Source organism: Trematomus bernacchii, unplaced genomic scaffold, assembly GCF_902827165.1.
Source record: "Trematomus bernacchii unplaced genomic scaffold, fTreBer1.1, whole genome shotgun sequence".
Taxonomy (NCBI): Eukaryota; Metazoa; Chordata; class Actinopteri; order Perciformes; family Nototheniidae; genus Trematomus; species Trematomus bernacchii.
The window spans coordinates 9,478,962-9,497,120 of record NW_022987477.1 but is presented as its reverse complement, the minus strand read 5'-3'; the positions used below and the strand labels follow the sequence as shown (position 1 = coordinate 9,497,120).

The 18,159-nt window shown below is 38.5% G+C and overlaps 1 protein-coding gene across 1 annotated transcript; it reads right to left on the bottom strand.

Annotated features, from left to right (window-relative positions):
- Positions 1 to 1,603: 1,603 nt before the first annotated feature.
- Positions 1,604 to 15,972, bottom strand: mbtps2 (membrane-bound transcription factor peptidase, site 2). The gene is made up of 11 exons (XM_034149388.1): positions 15,679 to 15,972; positions 14,718 to 14,866; positions 13,659 to 13,797; positions 12,898 to 13,001; positions 11,169 to 11,296; positions 9,015 to 9,133; positions 8,326 to 8,506; positions 6,388 to 6,494; positions 5,668 to 5,866; positions 4,482 to 4,557; positions 1,604 to 2,586 (listed from the first exon to the last, which is right to left on the bottom strand). Exons 1-11 carry the CDS (start codon positions 15,751 to 15,753, stop codon positions 2,364 to 2,366), a joined length of 1,500 nt encoding a protein of 499 aa, XP_034005279.1. The 5' UTR covers positions 15,754 to 15,972; the 3' UTR covers positions 1,604 to 2,363.
- Positions 15,973 to 18,159: the final 2,187 nt, after the last annotated feature.

Sequence of the window (18,159 nt, the reverse complement as noted above, 5' to 3'; positions counted from 1 at the left end):
CTCCCCTGCTGTGGTGAGAAACTTTTTTGCACGTGCTCATTAGGGTTTGGGGCCCTCGGCCACAAAGTCCTTATATAGACATGACTTCCTGCACTACTTTAAACACCCATTCATCAAGCAGACACTTCCACCACGATGCTATTGTTCACCATTGTGACTCCTAATCACTTGTGTCCTATTCTTATTGTTTAACATCTTAATTGGGACCCTTTGCTCTAGTTTTGATTGTCTCCATCAGTCAGTCGGTCCCACACTTTGGTAAAGACTGTAATATCTTATCGGATTTCCTTGACATTTTGTACATATAAAACACAAAATGTAAGGACATTTGTGTTTGTTAGAGGTCTTGTTTCATCAGACTTCAATCATCCAATCCACCAAACAAGAGTCAACAGCAAAAAGCTGTTTGGCTTTAGCAGAGATTTTACAATTTTTTCATGGGCACACCCCACATACTCAGCTCTGCTGCTCATCCCACACATGCTTGTTCCTCACCAATGTGGCACTATTGGAAAGGTAAGAAAACAGGCTTTCCAACGGTATAAGATGTATTGCCAAGAAGCATTGTTACAACAAATAAATAATCTACCAAACACAAATGTCCTTACTTTTTGTGTTAAGTTTATTACCATCAAAAGATAAATATAGGGAGGGATGAAACCCTCTTTAATGGTCACACATGCAGAGCACACAGCACACACAGTGAAATTTGGCCTCTGCTTTTAACCCATCCTAGTACAAGGAGTCTAGTACTAGGAGCAGTGGGCAGCTATTGTACAGCGCCCGGGGAGCAATGGGAGTGAGGGGGGAAGGGGGGTGTCCGGTGCCTTGCTCAAGGGCACCACGGCAGGGCAGGAGGTGAACTGGGACCTCTCCAAGTAGAAGTCCACACTCCATATTTAGGTCTGGTCGGGGACTTGAACCAGCGACCCTACAGCTCCCAGTCCAAGCCCCTACTGACTGAGCCACTGCCGGACTGCTAATGCCACTTAATGTAGTCATCCTCTGACTTTTCCTCTAATCAGGTTAAAGTAACACTTATTAAGTGAAATACCTCAATATCTAACAAAAAAAAAGATGAACATGATAAACATTACAACTGCCTATATATCTTATCTGAACACAAACATACACACACGAAAGGCGCCAACTCCTGCATGCAACATCCTCCCACCAGCGTCCGTAATTATTCAAAGATAAAGTCTCTAAAGTGGCCACGATTTTGAACCTGCTGACAGAGGTGTCTGCTGATCGTTGGTAAAAACACCTCCGTGGCTAAGCTGAAGGCCGTTCAGTGTTTATGTCTGTAGGAAACACCCTTCAAAATTATAATGTGTCATCTAACGCTCACAAACTCAGGAGATAATAGGTAATAATCTCCCTGAATATGCGACAGAAGAACTGCGGCCTGGAGCTGTTACTAAAAGTGTAGCATGTGTACTTTGTAATGAAATTAGCTATACCCAATTATATTTTCATATAGTGCCTTCAATTGTTGCACCCTCAGGGTGTCAAGTTTCTAAATATACTACATAGCGTTTTCCAAAATCCTGCAATCTAGAGAAGTAAAAGGATAAATGGATTGAATTACAACACTCTAAAATGACTTAAATAAAAGCAGCCTTTTATTCCACAATTGTGACAAATCATATTCAAATTCATTTTCGTCAAAGCCAGAGGGACAGAGCACATTTTTTTTTTTTCAAAATGGGATTTGAAACATGTTGGATATCACAAAACATTGTTGCAGTTACACACCTGTGAGGAGCTAAATGAATTGAAATACTGTCAGATGAATAATAGGTAGTACATTATGTCCACTAATGATGTGTAATAGACATTCAAACCGCCATGCATTTGCCAATAAGTGTAAGGCTTTTTTAAACTATACCCTTGTTCTTGCTTCTCTCTTCATGGACACATCTCTGCAGCACGTTGAGGTCAGTGAGTTAAGAGGAACGTATGGCATTTTGGAATCAAACCTTTTCATAACCAAGACAGTTTTCTCCTCATAATTCAAAGACAACACAGATATTAACATTTGGAAAGATTGTGCAGTGTTTGTAAACGGTCACATCGGACAGTGCTTTACGGCAAATGTATTCTTTATTTGTATATATGTGCTTTATGAGTATATGGTGGCAAAAAGGTGAAAAAAAGTTGGTTATTGTTTTCCCTGTTGGTCCAGTAAAGCAGATGCTCTGCTCAACAGTGTCCTGAAATTGGGCAGCACTGCTGGGTAATGCAGTCTGTTCACAGTTTAATGGTCCACACGTGTCAAAAACATCATGAGAGAACAACTCAGTCCACATGGGGATTCATTCATTTAGTTTTTTGCCTTCCAGTGCGACTCACCACTGTGGCTACCGTGCAGTGACCATCCACAGGCCCAGTGCCACGTTGGCTGCTAGCAGGGCGCTGCCTGCCAGCAGAAGGAAGAAACCAATCAGCTCGCGCCTTTGACGGTCCGTTACCACAGTAACCAGCGTGGCCTCCAGCAGTGCATTCAGCATCCACTGACCGTCGAGAGCAAAGCACGGAACGGAGTTTACGACTGCTAACGCTCCAGAGAGGGACACTACGTATCTGAGAGGCAAGAGGGTTAAGGACAATATTACAGTATTATGTTTGTAACCTTGGAAACGCACATCACAGGCACACAAAACTAATATTTCCTCAAGGTCTTTTAGGTCAATAATTTCACATCATTTTCATTAGAGGATGAAGTATGCATATGTGGTTTTGTTGAGATCATAATATCATTGTAGGACTTAAAAACACACAAAATGTACCTTTTGTGAGATTGTTTACCACTGATGTTAAAGTCAATGCTTTCTTTCATGCATACACTTTGCTGAGTCACAGGGTGTTTCTAGAAATATCTTAAAAAGGAAGAAAAACACAAGCAGCATCTCAAGCCATTGTTACCATTTATTATATTTCTTTAAAATTATATAATAATAATATTCTAGAATGGTATAATTCTAGAAAGTAATGTTTAAGTTCTAGAATGTTACCATTTAAAAATACTTGTAAATGTTAAGATTATACAACTAGAATATTAAAATGATGAAATAATACAATACTTAAAATTAAAACGATTTAGTTTAAGTATCTACAATGTTACATTACCGTATATAATTATTAAGTGTTACAATATTGGAATGTAATGTTTAAGTTATGAAACGCTATCATTTAACATATTAACTTAAGAATCTACCATATAACAATTGTAGAATGTTCCAATTTTAGAATATTGAGATTATACTACGACAATGTTAAAGTTCTAAAATACAATTCTAGAATGTTAATACTAAATTCTACAATATTAACATTGAAAAATATTTGGTTAAAGAACTACAATGTGACAGTTCTAGAATGTTAAGCTAAAGTACAAGAATATTACCATTACAATATTTGCTAAAATTCTAAAATATTACAATTCTAGAATGTTATAATTCTAGAATGTTGAATTTAGGGTCAGGAATGTAACTATTAGAATATTTGTTAATATTCTACAATTTGACAATTCTGGAATGTTAATACTTACATTGGTGTGTACACATTTTAATTATGACATAATACAGGTCTAGAATTATACAATTCTAGAATGTTAATTTTAAGTTAAAGAATGTTACTATTTAAAATATAAATGTAGGATTCTAGAAAGTTACAGTTCTAGAATGTTAACATTAATATAAAAATAATACAGTTCTAGTATGTTACAATTTTAGAATGCAAAAGTTTCTAATATGTTAATATTTCGAATATTTAGTTAAAAATATACAATGTTATACAATTCAATAATGTTAAGTTTAGGTTATAGCATGATACCATTGAAAATATTTAGTAAAAATTGTACATTTTACAATTTTAGAATGTTAAGACTGTATTTCTAGAATGTAACAACTGTAAAATAATTAAAATAATACAGACAGAATATTACAATTTGAACTTCCAAGCTTCCTATATGTCCATAGACAATGAGCTTGTTTACAGAAAACTGTAGCAGATGTGAGCCATTAAAGCAAGACTGTGACATTTAAAGAACAAATCACTAACGTCACCTCCTTATACTTAGGGGTTTTGCTGCTATAGCCTTATTTGGTTTTGTGTGACCAGTAGCTTATGTTAGATAACTTAAGATCTTAATTTGGTGTTTTTGAATCCGCATTCCATCAAGACACAATGAAAGAGTGCATTATAAAAACAGTAGTAACTGACACACACACAATGTTATAAGAATTGTCCAGAGCTTTGCAATAAGGTTTACGGTCATGTGTAGCAGTCATTAGGTCTATATAAAAATCATTAGATGTCAAAAACTGTGAACTTTTATTTACAATAAAGCGCAATGCTCTATACAAATTGATGAATAAAATGCTTCATGCTTTAGACAGAATAGACAGTTAAGCAAACCAACACCTTATATAGCCATAATCTCACTTCAGCCCATCTATCCTTAAATCAGAAAAGGATACTTGCAGAAGGTCTCCAAGAAGACAGGCAGATCCAGGTGGAGGAAACCAAACCGAGGGACAAAGTTGGTCAGACTCACTAGAAAAGACAAAGCACAAGGAGGTGTTACATTCACACGGTGTGGTTGACTTTATAATCACAGAAAGATCACAGGTTTGATCCAATCATCACATCTGTCTGAAATTGCAGAAGACAAGACAACAAGCCTCTTGCTGCACATGTATTGTACATCACTTATGGACTGTCGAGTCATCACTGTTCATTGTAAACAGCAATTATATGAATATAACAGATACAAGCTCATGCCTCCTTCTTGGGCGAGACTCATTCATCAAAAAGGTATGTTGTTGAAACTCTTACACCGAAATTACAAGCAATGTTTGCTCTAACATTTTAAATAAAGAATACTGTCATAAGTAAATGCCTAGATTTAAAGGTCTCCTATTATACGATTTTTAGGCATATATTATAGGTCTCTGATATATACAAATGTATAAAAAGCATGTCTATGAAGTGTTTTGCTCAAAATACCAAACAGATCACCCATTCTTGCTATGCCTCATATCCCTCTATTTCAGCCCTGTTAGAGAAGTGCTGATTCTGGGTCAGTAGCTTAAAAAAAAAAAAGAATTAGAAAAAAAAGAAAAAAGGAGGGGGAGCTTTTGGAGTATTCTACCCACATACAGCTAAATGTTGCAGTGATTAAACGCCATATCATGTTCCAAACCACATTAAGGATTATTTCTGAAACAGTATGGAGCTCAAATGCTTTTTCTCTCACAGGTTTACCACAAGGTGAGTACCTTTTTATAGCCTGCTTTTTTAGACATACTCCCTCCAGTACAGCGTTAGCTCTGAGTGTTAGCGATGCTTGCTAATGTAAACACAGACCATATTACTTCCAAAACACGTTGCGCATTGTTTCTGATAGTGAAGTTTCTGATAGGGCCGTGGGTGTAAAGCCAGCCGACATCTCGGATATTACGTCATATCGGCAGCAAAACTGGATCAGCTCCGTTGTACTCCCGTTTTTAGAGATTTGGGTACGGAGGAAAAGAGAGAGGGTTTTGTTTTCGGACACTTTGTGAGTTCTCTGACACACCGGGGTCGCATATTTATGTATTAAAGACATCAAAAGGTGCATTTTGCAGGATAGGAGACCTTTAAAATAAACACACTGTAACTTACCAGCATACTGCAGGTGTGGTGGATACCCCACAAACAGCATGTGTGTGTTGGGTGGGTGTGTGACACGGATGAAGCGAGTCTGGTTCTCCAGAGAGGGGGTCACGCAGATGCTGGCGACTTCGGTGTGTGCAGTGCAGTCTTCGTCGGTACGACACACTTGCGTCCCTGTCACCATCTTTCGCACCGGCATGCAGGCGTACTGCAGTCACAGGATTACAGAAGAATACCAAATATAAGTATGTGCAAGTTAAGTATATAAGTAAATGTAATTATAGGAGAAGTCAGTAGGGATTAACAGCTGTTGTTGGCTTTCTTGTTTTTCATTGCTGGTACATACACTTCATCCGAGACATTCGTCTCTAGACAATGTATGTACTATCTTGTTTTCTTTTTTACATATCTTTATTCATGATAAACCTTTTTAATATCGCACTTCTGATGCGTATTTATGAGGGGTTGTCCTGTAAAATTAGGTCATGGGCAAACTAAATTTGTCATATTATCCAGTATGTGCACTATGATTCACAATGCAAGTAAATTAAAAGGAATCTATTAAAAATGACACTGTAGTATAAAGATTCTATTTTTATTATTTAATAATATAATGGTAAAAATCGATTTTGTGTATACTCATATTGTTTTGGTTTTTTTGTACATTAAACTAACATGGCTACAAAGTGGAATGGAAATAGAAGTAAGTGAATAATGTGTGTATGTCACCTCTCTCTCTTTGCTATTCTTGCCCTGTGGTTTCATGTAGGAGAAGCAGAGATCTGTCAGGCTGTTGTTGCTGCAGCAGTCAAACGTTCCATCCAAACGCTTAAAGGCTAGAACAAAAAAGGGGGGAAAAAAAATAAATTAAGAACAGAGACTGCTTGATTATACTTTTAACAGAAGATGGATGTCACAGAGTTGTTGTTTTTCTGATTCTCAGTTGATGAATCTACTAGCACGAGACAATTAGACCTGGACAGAGTATCACACACTACATGACAACAGTGATTATCCTGTTGACTCCTCACACATCATTAGGGACTGACTGCGTACTCACACAAACTAATGTGCAAATTAAAATAGTGGGCAGCTTAATCCATTGGTAAGACAGCAGTAACATAAACATTATCAAAAAACAGGGAAGTAGATTTACAAGTTAAATATAGCCCCAGAAAGGATTTAGATTTAGCACTTGCTGTAGTAAAGGTTTTTATGATGGAACGTTGAAGGGACAGTGTGAAATGCTGCATTTATTAAAGCCCTTGATTAAAAGAATGGAATTGAGAGTGATTTACTTTTTCAATTATTATTTTGATGAATTGTTTGATTTATACAATGTTTATATTTGGCATTCTGGCTGGGAAATTACTGAAATGGTAATCCATGATCAAAACAGTTGTAGATTAATAATCCATGGATTGACTAATCAATTTATCAATAAAGTTTTAGGTTCAATTATGGCACTATCAAAAGACATAATTTTTTTGCCATTTCTCGCTAAAATATGACCTCTAATGTGTGCCACTTGAAATTATTAAGGCCACAAAGAAACAACAGGAGCTCTGATTGGCCAGCTGTTGATCTCTGACCTCACACATGACTTCAGCTAACAGCTGGCCAATCACAGCTCCCGCTGCTGCTCTGTGGGTTTGACCTTGTTACATTATTATTCAGTACACTGAGATTTTTTCTAACTACAAAAATGATACATACACGTTTAGGCAGGAGACAAATTATCTGAGCATGACAGTGTCCATAGGATAGTATTGAAATAATAAAAAATATTATTAAATCACTAAATAAATCACAGTTTTGAGGGGCTTACGAAGATAATATTTTAGGGATGTGGTCCTTGGGCGTGAAAAGTTGAAGAAGGAATGCTGATTAACATCTTTTTAACGAAAAAAAAACATCACTTTCAACATCAAACTTGGTAACCTTGCAGGCAAATTAAAAGTAGAGACATACTGAAAAGCCTGTGTAACAATAACTCATTAGGAAGTTGTCGATTTAGAATTTCACGTGCAATTTTGGGGGATTTCTCACCTTTTCGGATGCTGTACAAACTCCTCTCTACATATTTAATTTGATAAACTTCATATTTAGTCAGTACCATATAAAGATGAAACGACCTTGGGATGTCATGGCAGCTAAATTGCCCAATTTGGCACAACACAGGAAGTTCTTTTAACTCCAATAGATGTTAATTCCAGAAGCACTGCGCCTCCTCTTCATTGAGTTAAGTACTTTGGTAGAACCTTTTGCCCCTCCGAACCGGTTCTTCTTTTTAGCCCCAGTTGTGTTTCCACTGCCCAGAGCCCGACTGGGGCTCATGACATCACCGTTTACGTTGCGGATTTTCTCCCCAACGCCGCTCACAACAACAACAATTGCGTTGTTGTGCTCAGTGCTATTGCCATGAACTGTTATTGCTCAGGTTAATCTCGCCCCCTCCGACGTAAGCGTGAAGTATTGGTTCTTGGTTCTTGCCGGGCAGCCGAGTGGGGCAAGCTAAAAACCGGTTTTCGGTGCTTAGAGCCGGCTCAGCTGCGGTGGAGCCGGCTCTAAGCACCGAAAACCGCTTAATCAGGCTCTAGCCCAGAACCGGCCCTGGAACCGGTTTGGTGGAAAAGGGTTATTTGGGTGCAGAAACAGCACACTCACCTCGTCCGTGGGCCCAGCTGGGCTGCAGGCTGCTGCTCGGGACACAGTATCCAGTCTGTGGGGAGTGAGAGAGGTGAGACAGGCAGCTGCTCCAGTCCTCCACCCCCTTGACTGGACAGTCCTCCAGCCCGACAACTATGTCCCCAACTGACAGACCTCGGGGACCATCCGCTGCAGCGCCCTGGTTGAAAGACACAGCCAGATATCACATTTGGTTCAAATGGAGAAGGGTAAAAAAAAAAAGTAGATGGATGTTTTTATGTCCTGCAATGTGGAGAAGGGATTGACCAATACACTTTCCTTTGCCAACTAATGCCAATGAATGCCTGAGCAATAGACTTCAAACCAAATATCTCCTGCTAGTATGGCTGTTTGAATTACTGACTGAATGGATCTGCAAGGGGCAATGATTTAAAAAGTAATTAACCCTAACGCCCCGCCAATTCCACCCACATAAATAACAGCTATTAATTACTGGAACATTGGAAAACATGCTACAGAGAAGCAGTGACTTAGTGCTGACAAACAGTAGTGATTATTATAGATGGTTGCACAAAGACGAATCTGATATATAATGTTACTTAAGGAGTAAATGTAAAGGAGACTCACTAGGTTACATTTTTTGTCAACAAGAGGCCAACAAAAAGAATACAACTTTTAATAACGCAATAAAAACCAGCTGCACTGACCTGGACGACCTCACTGACCAGCGCCCCCCCACCGGTGGAATACACGGGAAACAGGAAAATGGGCAACAGGAAGAGGAAGGCTAATGCTGCCAAACAGAGGACAAAGTTGTGCCACACTCCTAGAAAGAAAAAACAGAAACATTTGTACTTAGAATTAGAAACAGGTTTATTACCAGGTAGGTGAATTTGACTTTGTGTTGTAAACATAAAAATAAAACCAAAATTAAAACACAGATAGGAAGCTATTTGAAGAAAACTATAATAACATAAAAAAAAAAAATATATATATATATATATATATATATATATAATGAAAAACTAAATGTATTATCATATAACCTGTAAATATAACCTTAAAAACGCAATCAAAATAACCTTCCAAAAGATTGAATTGAATGAAAAGTCACCCTCACACCACAGTTGTAACTATAGTCCTGTTTACATGTTCTGCACATATTTTGACTGCAGGATGTCGTGGCAAAACAGTGACCGCTGCTCACAAAAAATAGCCGTCTATACCATCTTAATTACATATGAAGACGCATTCAGTGTCCCAAAACCACTTGAGGAAATGTCTCATTGCTTGATGAGGTCAAGACAAAACGTTTAGGCCTTACATACATAAACATGCAAAGCCATCAATCAAACATGAAGACAGCAGCATGAAGCAACCGGCTACACAAAGTCAGGAGAAAATTAATAGCTGAAGATAGCTTTAGAAAATTCCTTTCTCTTGGGAAAAAAAGATCCCAGCATGTTTTAAAAGTCACGCCTAAAGGCTGCGTCTATGTTTTCTATATTGATTTCATACAGTAAACAAACTATTAAAGTTGCATCACCTATCTCTACAGGAATACAAAATAAACATGTTAAAGGAGAACCCCCTGAGGGCAGATAGAGCTCCGCTGTGAAGATAGAGAGAGAGAGAAAAATAAACTCAGCATGCTGTTATGTCACCACTCCCCCCCCTTTGTCACTCTGGTATGACTTGATAGGAAGTCTCAGTTTTGTGCCTGCAGTCACCACTCAAGTTATATTCTTGTCACATAAACAAAAGAAAAGTCTGGAGGAAATGTGTATCTAGTAAAAGATACAGATGATTTTAGAATAGCTCTTCGCTGCCCTCTAAAGGCTTGTAAGCAGCATAGAGGAAGTAGCATATGATTAACAAATCATCTTGACATCCATGCTGCTTTTTTTGCAGGAATACCACTGATGTTTTGTGACAAATAAAATGAGAAGGAGCATTGAATGGATGTCAAGAGTGAAGTGATGAGTATGCTATTAAGAAGCAATTATTTGTATTCCGCACAACACTTAACTGATGTTCATGAACATTTGTACTATCATTGTAGGTATAAACCTAATATGCATGTGTAAAATAATAATATAAATAGTGATTAATTTTTTGATATCCCAATGTGGACTAGTGCATCAAAATTCAAATCGCAGTTAGCTTTCGCCTAGAGATGGTTTTCTACATACCTAATAAAAAAAACATGATGATGACACCATGATCCTTTTTTGGGGGGGTTTTCCAGTGATAATAAAAATACTATTTCAACTTGATCATTCCCTCACAATTGTAATAAAAAATAATTAGAAGTAGTTTTTTGCCAGATTGTGCAGCCCTATAAAAACCATCATAAGTTATAAGCAACAGCACAACTGACATAAATCAGAAGAAAAGTTAGCTGAAAAAATGAACCATCCCTTTTTTTTCTCTGATCTTTTATCAGATTATTGAATAAACTTGACATAATATTGTTTTAGCAATAATTTAAATCATACAAGCCTATTTTTGCTGCTTTGAAGTGTACTGTGGCCTGTATCCTTCTCAAAGCTTGCAATATTCTTCTTGGCCAGACTGCATTGAAAAATAATCAGCCTTTCACTATTAGTCTTATTCATGCATGAATAACTGCCAACTCCGCCAATCAATTAAAATCTAATTTCCTTAATTGCAGAGCGGAATGATGAGTTGATGTGAAGCAGCTGCTCAGAACTTACTGACCTCAGAGCAACCTTCACTTACAGAAATGAGAATTAAACAAAATGCCTGTAATAATTGTGATTATTACAGGCATTAATAGCTGGCAAAATAACTTCCTCTGCCATAAGGAATGATGAAAACATTAATGTGTGGAGTCTTACCGGCACAGAAGATGCGGAGTTGCTGAACAGGCGATATGATGTTGAGGTGCGTTGTGAAGAGGTCCACAAACGCACCGGGATAAACGACAAATACAAAAATGCCGAAGCCGTTTACTCGCACTTGCTCCCTAGAAAAAATATGACACATTAAAACAGTTCCAGAAGGGAAGGAGAGCACATCAAAAGGCATTGAAAACATATTTGTTTTAACAACTGCTATTTATGTAGGATGGGATCCAAAATGAACAAACTATCTTCTGCCAAGGTTAGAGCAGTATTGGTTATTTCACATTACATTACATTTCATTTAGCTGACGCTTTTATCCAAAGCGACTTACAATTACAGGGACATTCTCCCTGGAGTAACTAAGGGCTAAGTGCCTTACTCAAGGGCACACTAGTGGTGGTGTTCCAGGCGGGATTTGAACTCACAACCTTCCGATCTTCAGCCCACCTCACTATCCATTAGACCACCACTACCCCTTCACAATATAAACTATTCTATGTTACTGGTTGCCTATTATTATTATTATTATTATTATTATTATTATTATTATTATTATTATTATTATTAAATAAAAAACTAGTAAAAGCCATCTTTTAATGGGCAACAGTATTTGATCAGATGCTAAAGTGCTCATAATGAAACACAAATATTTGGACAAGTTCAGTGAGTATCGATTGAATAAATTAATTTATTCAATTAATTTAACATGAACTTTTTTCTATCTAATGTCTATTGGATTTGGTTTACCGGTTGACATGGTAACATATTGTATCTGTACAACATAAAATGCATGTGCGCACGATGATAACTGTGTGTATTTGTACAAAGAAAAGTGTATTTGTACAAAGAAAAATGCATGTGCATGATTAAAAAAAAAACTGAATTTCAATAAAAGGCCCATCTTAATTATGTTAGGGAGAAGGGTGTGTCTGTGTGTGTGTGTGTGTGTTAGGGCTGTCCCGAATACCATTTTTCGGGCTCCGGATATTCGGTAGTAATCAGCAGCGAATATTCGGCCTGCGCGGGGGGGGGCGTAGTAATCAGCAGCGAACCGCTTCAACACGTGTATTTCGGTGTATTCACGGCATTCATTTTGTTATTCTACAGTATTGTTGTTTTATAGTTATTTGTTAATGTAACCCAATTTGTGTTCTTTGAAATTGAAAAGGATATCGCATTGTGTTTGTTACTTTCGTGTTTTTGTGTAATTTGGCTTGGCTTCCTATTTATGGACATGCTTTTATTTTGAAGGAGAGTTAGCGCAGTTGACAGGAAGTTGTTGTTGCTTTGGAAACAACGTGACGGAGATTAACGGAGAAAAGTAATATCTACATATAAAGACGGAGAAAGTAAACGATAACGTTTATGGTTAAGTGTTAGCACCCCCCGAAGAGGCACAAGCTCTTACGTTGATATTGGAGATAGTTTGTGTGTGTGTGTGTGTGTGTGTGTGTGTGTGTGTGTGTGTGTGTGTGTGTGTGTGTGTGTGTGTGTGTGTGTGTGTGTGTGTGTGTGTGTGGTGTGTGTGTGTGTGTGTGTGTGTGTGTGTGTGTGTGTGTGTGTGTGTGTGTGTGTGTGTGTGTGTGTGTGTGTGTGTGTGTGTGTGTGTGTGTGTGTGTGTGTGTGTGTGTGTGTGTGTGTGTGTGTGTGTGTGTGTGTGTGTGTGTGTGTGTGTGTGTGTGTGTGTGTGTGTGTGTGTGTGTGTGTGTGTGTGTGTTTTACCTCAATGCTGCCACAGCGTGGCCAAGCTCATGTATGACTCCGCTGAGCAGCAGGGCCATGAAGAAGTAGGCCAGCTGACTGGTGGGCAGATTGATACCGGGGACCTAGAGACACAGGCATGAGAAAAGAAACACACAATTATGACTTATAGAGAGACAAAACATGAACGCCAACAGTCTCCTCAGAGTGAATCATTGTTTTTCCTCTTTGATGCTAAGAAAAGTTCAAAATTATTTGAATCCCTTTTTAGGAGGATATTTTATTAAACTATGATATGTAACATACTGTATCTAGGCTGCACATTTGTAAAATAAACACAACGTTCTTAATACCTAGATGTATTAAAATCTTTCTTCCTACTCTTTTTTGTTCTTAAAATGTAATGTTTCAAGTTGTGCTGATGCTGTGGTTTTCTGTGCAGTCTGCATTTTTCTTCACCCCCTGGCAGTGTGCTGCATTAACTCCAGACTGAGTACTCGTTTATAAATGGCCAACTAATAGCTTCCCATGAATCAACCTACAGAGGTCCACTGGGGCCTGTGCTCACATTAATGCATGGCTGTTTGAAATGAAATAAAAGTGAACATGAGAAATGTGCTAAATAAGAGCCGTTGTCATAATTGGGGGCATTCTTCACACTATCATTTTAAAATCAAAGGCTTTGTATGAACTTTCAAGGACATTTATCGCTCTGAGCTCCAGTTAGACCCTGTAGCCTGAAAATAGATCCACACTGCTTTACAGGTTCAGTCTGTACATACCACCACCTGCAGGGTCTGCTGATTCCCCATCCGGGGGTTGTCTGAGGTCATCTGAGCAAGGGTCTGCTGCAGCGTCCTGATCAGCAGCACCACTGATCCCACCATGGCCACTACACCAAATACCAGACCACTGTTGAACCTGGGAGGAATATAAAGGATGGAATAGTGCTTAATCATTATGATTTGGTCATACTTTGTGACCCTATACATAAATGACTAAATTAAAGCTTGCACAGAGACAGAAGCACAGTATAATATCAGGATTTTGGAAGACTGGCCCACTTGTCCATTACCTGATGAGAAAAGATGAACGAGAATCATCACTGCAGTACTTCAGCAGACATTATGTTGAGTGATAGGTATAGCTGAACACTATGTTATGAGTGAAAATAGCAGTTGTGTAAGGTAAAGGCTGAGCCACCCCTAAGTAAAACTTAATTGGTATGAAATTTGGCATTGCTACTAGTTTCTGAAACTTTATTAGGAATAACCTTTTTTATTAAAAGGACTCTCTATTTACCCTGGAAAGCCTGATGAGGACATTTCATTAATTATTTGGGACACTATCTATTTGTTCAGTACATTTTTTCATCATAAGCACCAACCGGAGGATATATGATTGGTGAGAAGATGAAGACACCAGTGCCTTTTCTAAAGAGTTAATTAAGCTGTGTTAGAACGACCACATACCTAATCACCTACTGTACTGTGTATACTATTTAGACTTTTAGAGTATTTTTTATAAAATATTTTTAGTTTGTATCTGAGTTTGATAAATTATATTTATTGCATATTGTACTGTATGTTGCTAGAGCTTCTTGACCTCTCCTGTTAGACTTGTTTAACTTTCTGTTTGAATTCTGTTTGTATATTTGTGTAATAAAAAACATTATCTGTGTTATACTGAATCAATAATTAAAAAAATTGCTTAAGTAGGACCAATGAGAAAAAATAAATAAATATAGAGTTAATTTTTAAAGCAGCAAAACGGAAAATACAGAAATGATTCAGGACCAGGTTAGGATAAGTGCAGTTTAATAATTAAACGGAAGTCCTTACCACAAGTATTGGGCTCTGGGGTTGATGCGGGCGCAGTACGCAAACAGTCGATTGAACATGGTGGTTTGCCATCTCACATGGAAAGGAGACAGCATCAGTCCTCGACCGGCCAACCATGACTCGTACCTGATCCTATGTTTCACGGACGACTGCAGAAGGAAAAGTAGAAAATGTTATCCAAGAGTACAATAACCAAAGATCAAAAAGCATTGATTTACAGTAAGATACTTTTAAGATTTCTGTTTACAATTTATTGGAAAATATCTGTTTTTATTAAAGACACATTTCTATAAAGAATCACTTAAATGTTGAATATGTGCAGTTATATTACCAGTACTACTAGCATTGCAGCAATATTTTTCATAGCAATACAACTGTAAAATCTTGTCAACCAATAATCTTAATTTAATTACAACTTTACATTTTGTTAGGTTTGCTTAAATCTTTAATAGAGTAACTGAAAACTAAAATGAAAAATTGGCAGACAGATCATTCTGTCCCCAAGTTGACAATCGACATGTTGGTCTATACTTTTGCTAATCCACTTTCTTTGTTGTAGGCCTAGTTAATTTTACAACACATTTGGTATTACTTTTTTTTGGGTTATGTCATGTTGTTGTTTCACCGTTATTGAACTTGTCCATTACTGCTGACAATAAAGGCTTTAATGGCCAACTTAAGGGGGTAAACATTGATTTTGAAATGGGTTAAGCTATGACTGCATAGCTTAGCTACATTTTAGTCGTGTCATTTTCCTACACACACATTTGCAGCTACTATAGTGGACAGAACCATAATAATAGCAGACAATAGATTGGGGAGAACAAAGTGGAGCTATTCCTAAACCACATTGCAATAAAAGGCTGATAGCCATTACATACACGGTTGGCTAATGAAACAACTATCCATGTATGCTAGCTGGCAGTTAATTTAACAACCAAAAACATTGACATATATTCACCTTTAATAGTGTGTCGGTGAGATAGACAGCACACCAGCCTCCCACCACACACACCAGCAGAGGCACAGGGATCATGGTGCTTCAGATTCGGTTACACAGAGATTACAACTGCGCTGTCTCCATCACTCCGTCTTCCCGTGGTTTATCATGCAGCTAGCCGCAGTCATTTTTGTTTAACACAACATAACAGCGTTAACATTTCGTATTGAATTAATAAGGGAAGAAGACGTTTGTTTTGAGGGATGATCTGCAGAGAATGAATAGTTAGCCCTGTGCGACAACACTTCCGGGTAAAGCTTCTTCTGTTTCTTTTTTACTGATGAAGATCAAACAAACGGAGCGATACCGCCCCCACGTGTTCAACTAGAGAATTTCGGAAAACATATGTACAGTATTATGAAGTTATCTTCTATTATTTATTTATGTTTTTCAATTAATCTATTGTCAGTCGTGAATTGAGTAGGCTATTGTTCTAACCTTGTAAGTCTTTATGTGTCAACATGGCAAAATGTGCTTCTTGAGACATCCACTGTAGTGGGAACTAACACATAAGTAGTGTTGAGTACCTTAGGTGTTTATTTTCTCAACGCAATAAAGTCCTTATTGTGCAAGATGAGTGCCAAGGTTAAAGATGGTTAAAGATGAGTCTGGTCCAACCAAAGTTCTGTAAGCATTGTAGGAAGTGGCACCACCTTTTTATACCCCTGGCCTTATTTGGCTATATCCCAAAAAGGGTTGCAGGTTGCATTTAGCAATTAAATTAAAATTACCATTTTAGAAATGTTATCAGACTGTCCATGTATGCAGGCGTAATTGTTTGCATTTGATTTATTTTCACAATTAACACTTTTTATCGCAATATATATTCCTCTTATCTTATAAGAAAAGATTGCACATAATTAGAAATAAAAAAGAGTACAAAATATATAATTATACAATATAAACATCTCAAAATAGCAGATAAAACAGAACTGAAAGAGTAAAAGTATAAAAGTTGACCGTGAAGAAAAAAGATGTAAACTATCTGACAAATAAAACACTATGGAAGAGAAACTATGGAGCAGTAAGATCTCGGCCAGCCATTATCTGATGCTTTATACTGTGTAAAATGAAAAATACTTTAAAAACATATTTATTTTTAGCTAAAGCATGGTCTTTTACTTAACCTCGCATAGCTGTTATATCTCTCACAGGCTCCGCCCTCTACTGGACTCTATGGGTACTACCTTATCATGCAAGCATTCACCTACTGAGATTTCTATAGACGTAGCCGGCCCCGGGGCGGGCCTACCTGAATGCGCGCGCATCTCACTTCCGCATAAAAGGAGGCCTCGCCATCATCCTTTACTCTTCAGCGAGCGGAAGTGACACTGAGAACTATCTGACGTTTGAAAGAAGAAGAAAGAGTTATCATACCTCCAGGGAGTCGCCACTGCTAGAGACCCGGGCCTGTCCTTCGTGCCCTGGCTTAAATAGCGGGCGCCGATCCCCACCACCTCTGCTTCGAGTGTTTTGGGGGACCGGCGTCCATGGAAGTCCACCGCCCAGGGCTGTACTCTCCCTGGATGATGATCATGGCGGCGGGTGTGTGGGCTACTCGCTCATTGCTAGAGATGCCCCCGCCTCACCAGGTCAGAGCGATTAATGGGCCGCAAGGCCGAATAATACCCCTTTCACACCAAGGCTTTTCCCGTTCTAGCTCCGTGCTAGAGCTTTTCTGGTTCAGAACCGGTTCTTCGGTTCAGCTCCCGCTCTGTTCACACCGCTCAGAGCCCGAGTGGTGCTGCGTCATTGCGTCATCGTTTGCGTCATGACGTAACCGTTTGCGTGCCTGCTTCATAAAGCCAAACCGCGCGGAAACCCCTCACATCGACAACAACAACAATGGCATATTGTATTGAAGCGCTACTCATTTTGGTTTTGCTCTGTCGAAACGAAATGGAAGAAATGGGACGACTTTACTACCAACTTTACAGTCGTTACATGCTACATTAAAAAGTTCTTTACAATCATCATCAACTTCAACGACGATTCCGTAGGAGAAAGAAGGTAAATATATGTCCTATTCGATGGCGTTAGAGCTAGCTGTTGTTAGCCTCTGCATGCGCCAAGCTCAAAATACCCAGCTTTGCAGCATTAATTACTATGGTATAACATTAAAACTGATTCTCAATGTTATTTCCACAGATCATGTTGAAGCTGGCGGAAAGGCGGATGTCGCGTGTTGTTTGGACACAGCCCAGATCCGACGTAAGCGTGACGTATGCAGTGCTTGCTTTCTAGACCGACAACTTTTTGGTGCTTGAAACAAACCGGATTCCGGAGCTTAGAGGCGGCTCCGCTGCGGTGTGAACAGGAAAAAACTGTGCTTTTCAAGCTCCAGCTCCGAACCGGCCCTGGAACTGCGTTGGTGTGAAAGGGGTATAAGTAGCTTGGTCCACGGGCCTTGCCCCAGGCCCGGTTCCCCCGGGGACCGGTGCT

What these genes read in the sequence shown, in the direction of transcription:
- mbtps2 (XM_034149388.1), bottom strand. Translation starts at nt 15,753, where the DNA reads ATGATCCCTGTGCCTCTGCTGGTGTGTGTGGTGGGAGGCTGGTGTGCT. An exon ending in TGGTCAGTGAGGTCGTCCAG is followed by an intron (nt 8,507 to 9,014) that starts GTCAGTGCAGCT and finishes TCTTTCAACCAG; the next exon opens with GGCGCTGCAGCGGATGGTCC. An exon ending in TTCTTGGAGACCTTCTGCAA is followed by an intron (nt 2,587 to 4,481) that starts GTATCCTTTTCT and finishes CTTGCCTCTCAG; the next exon opens with ATACGTAGTGTCCCTCTCTG.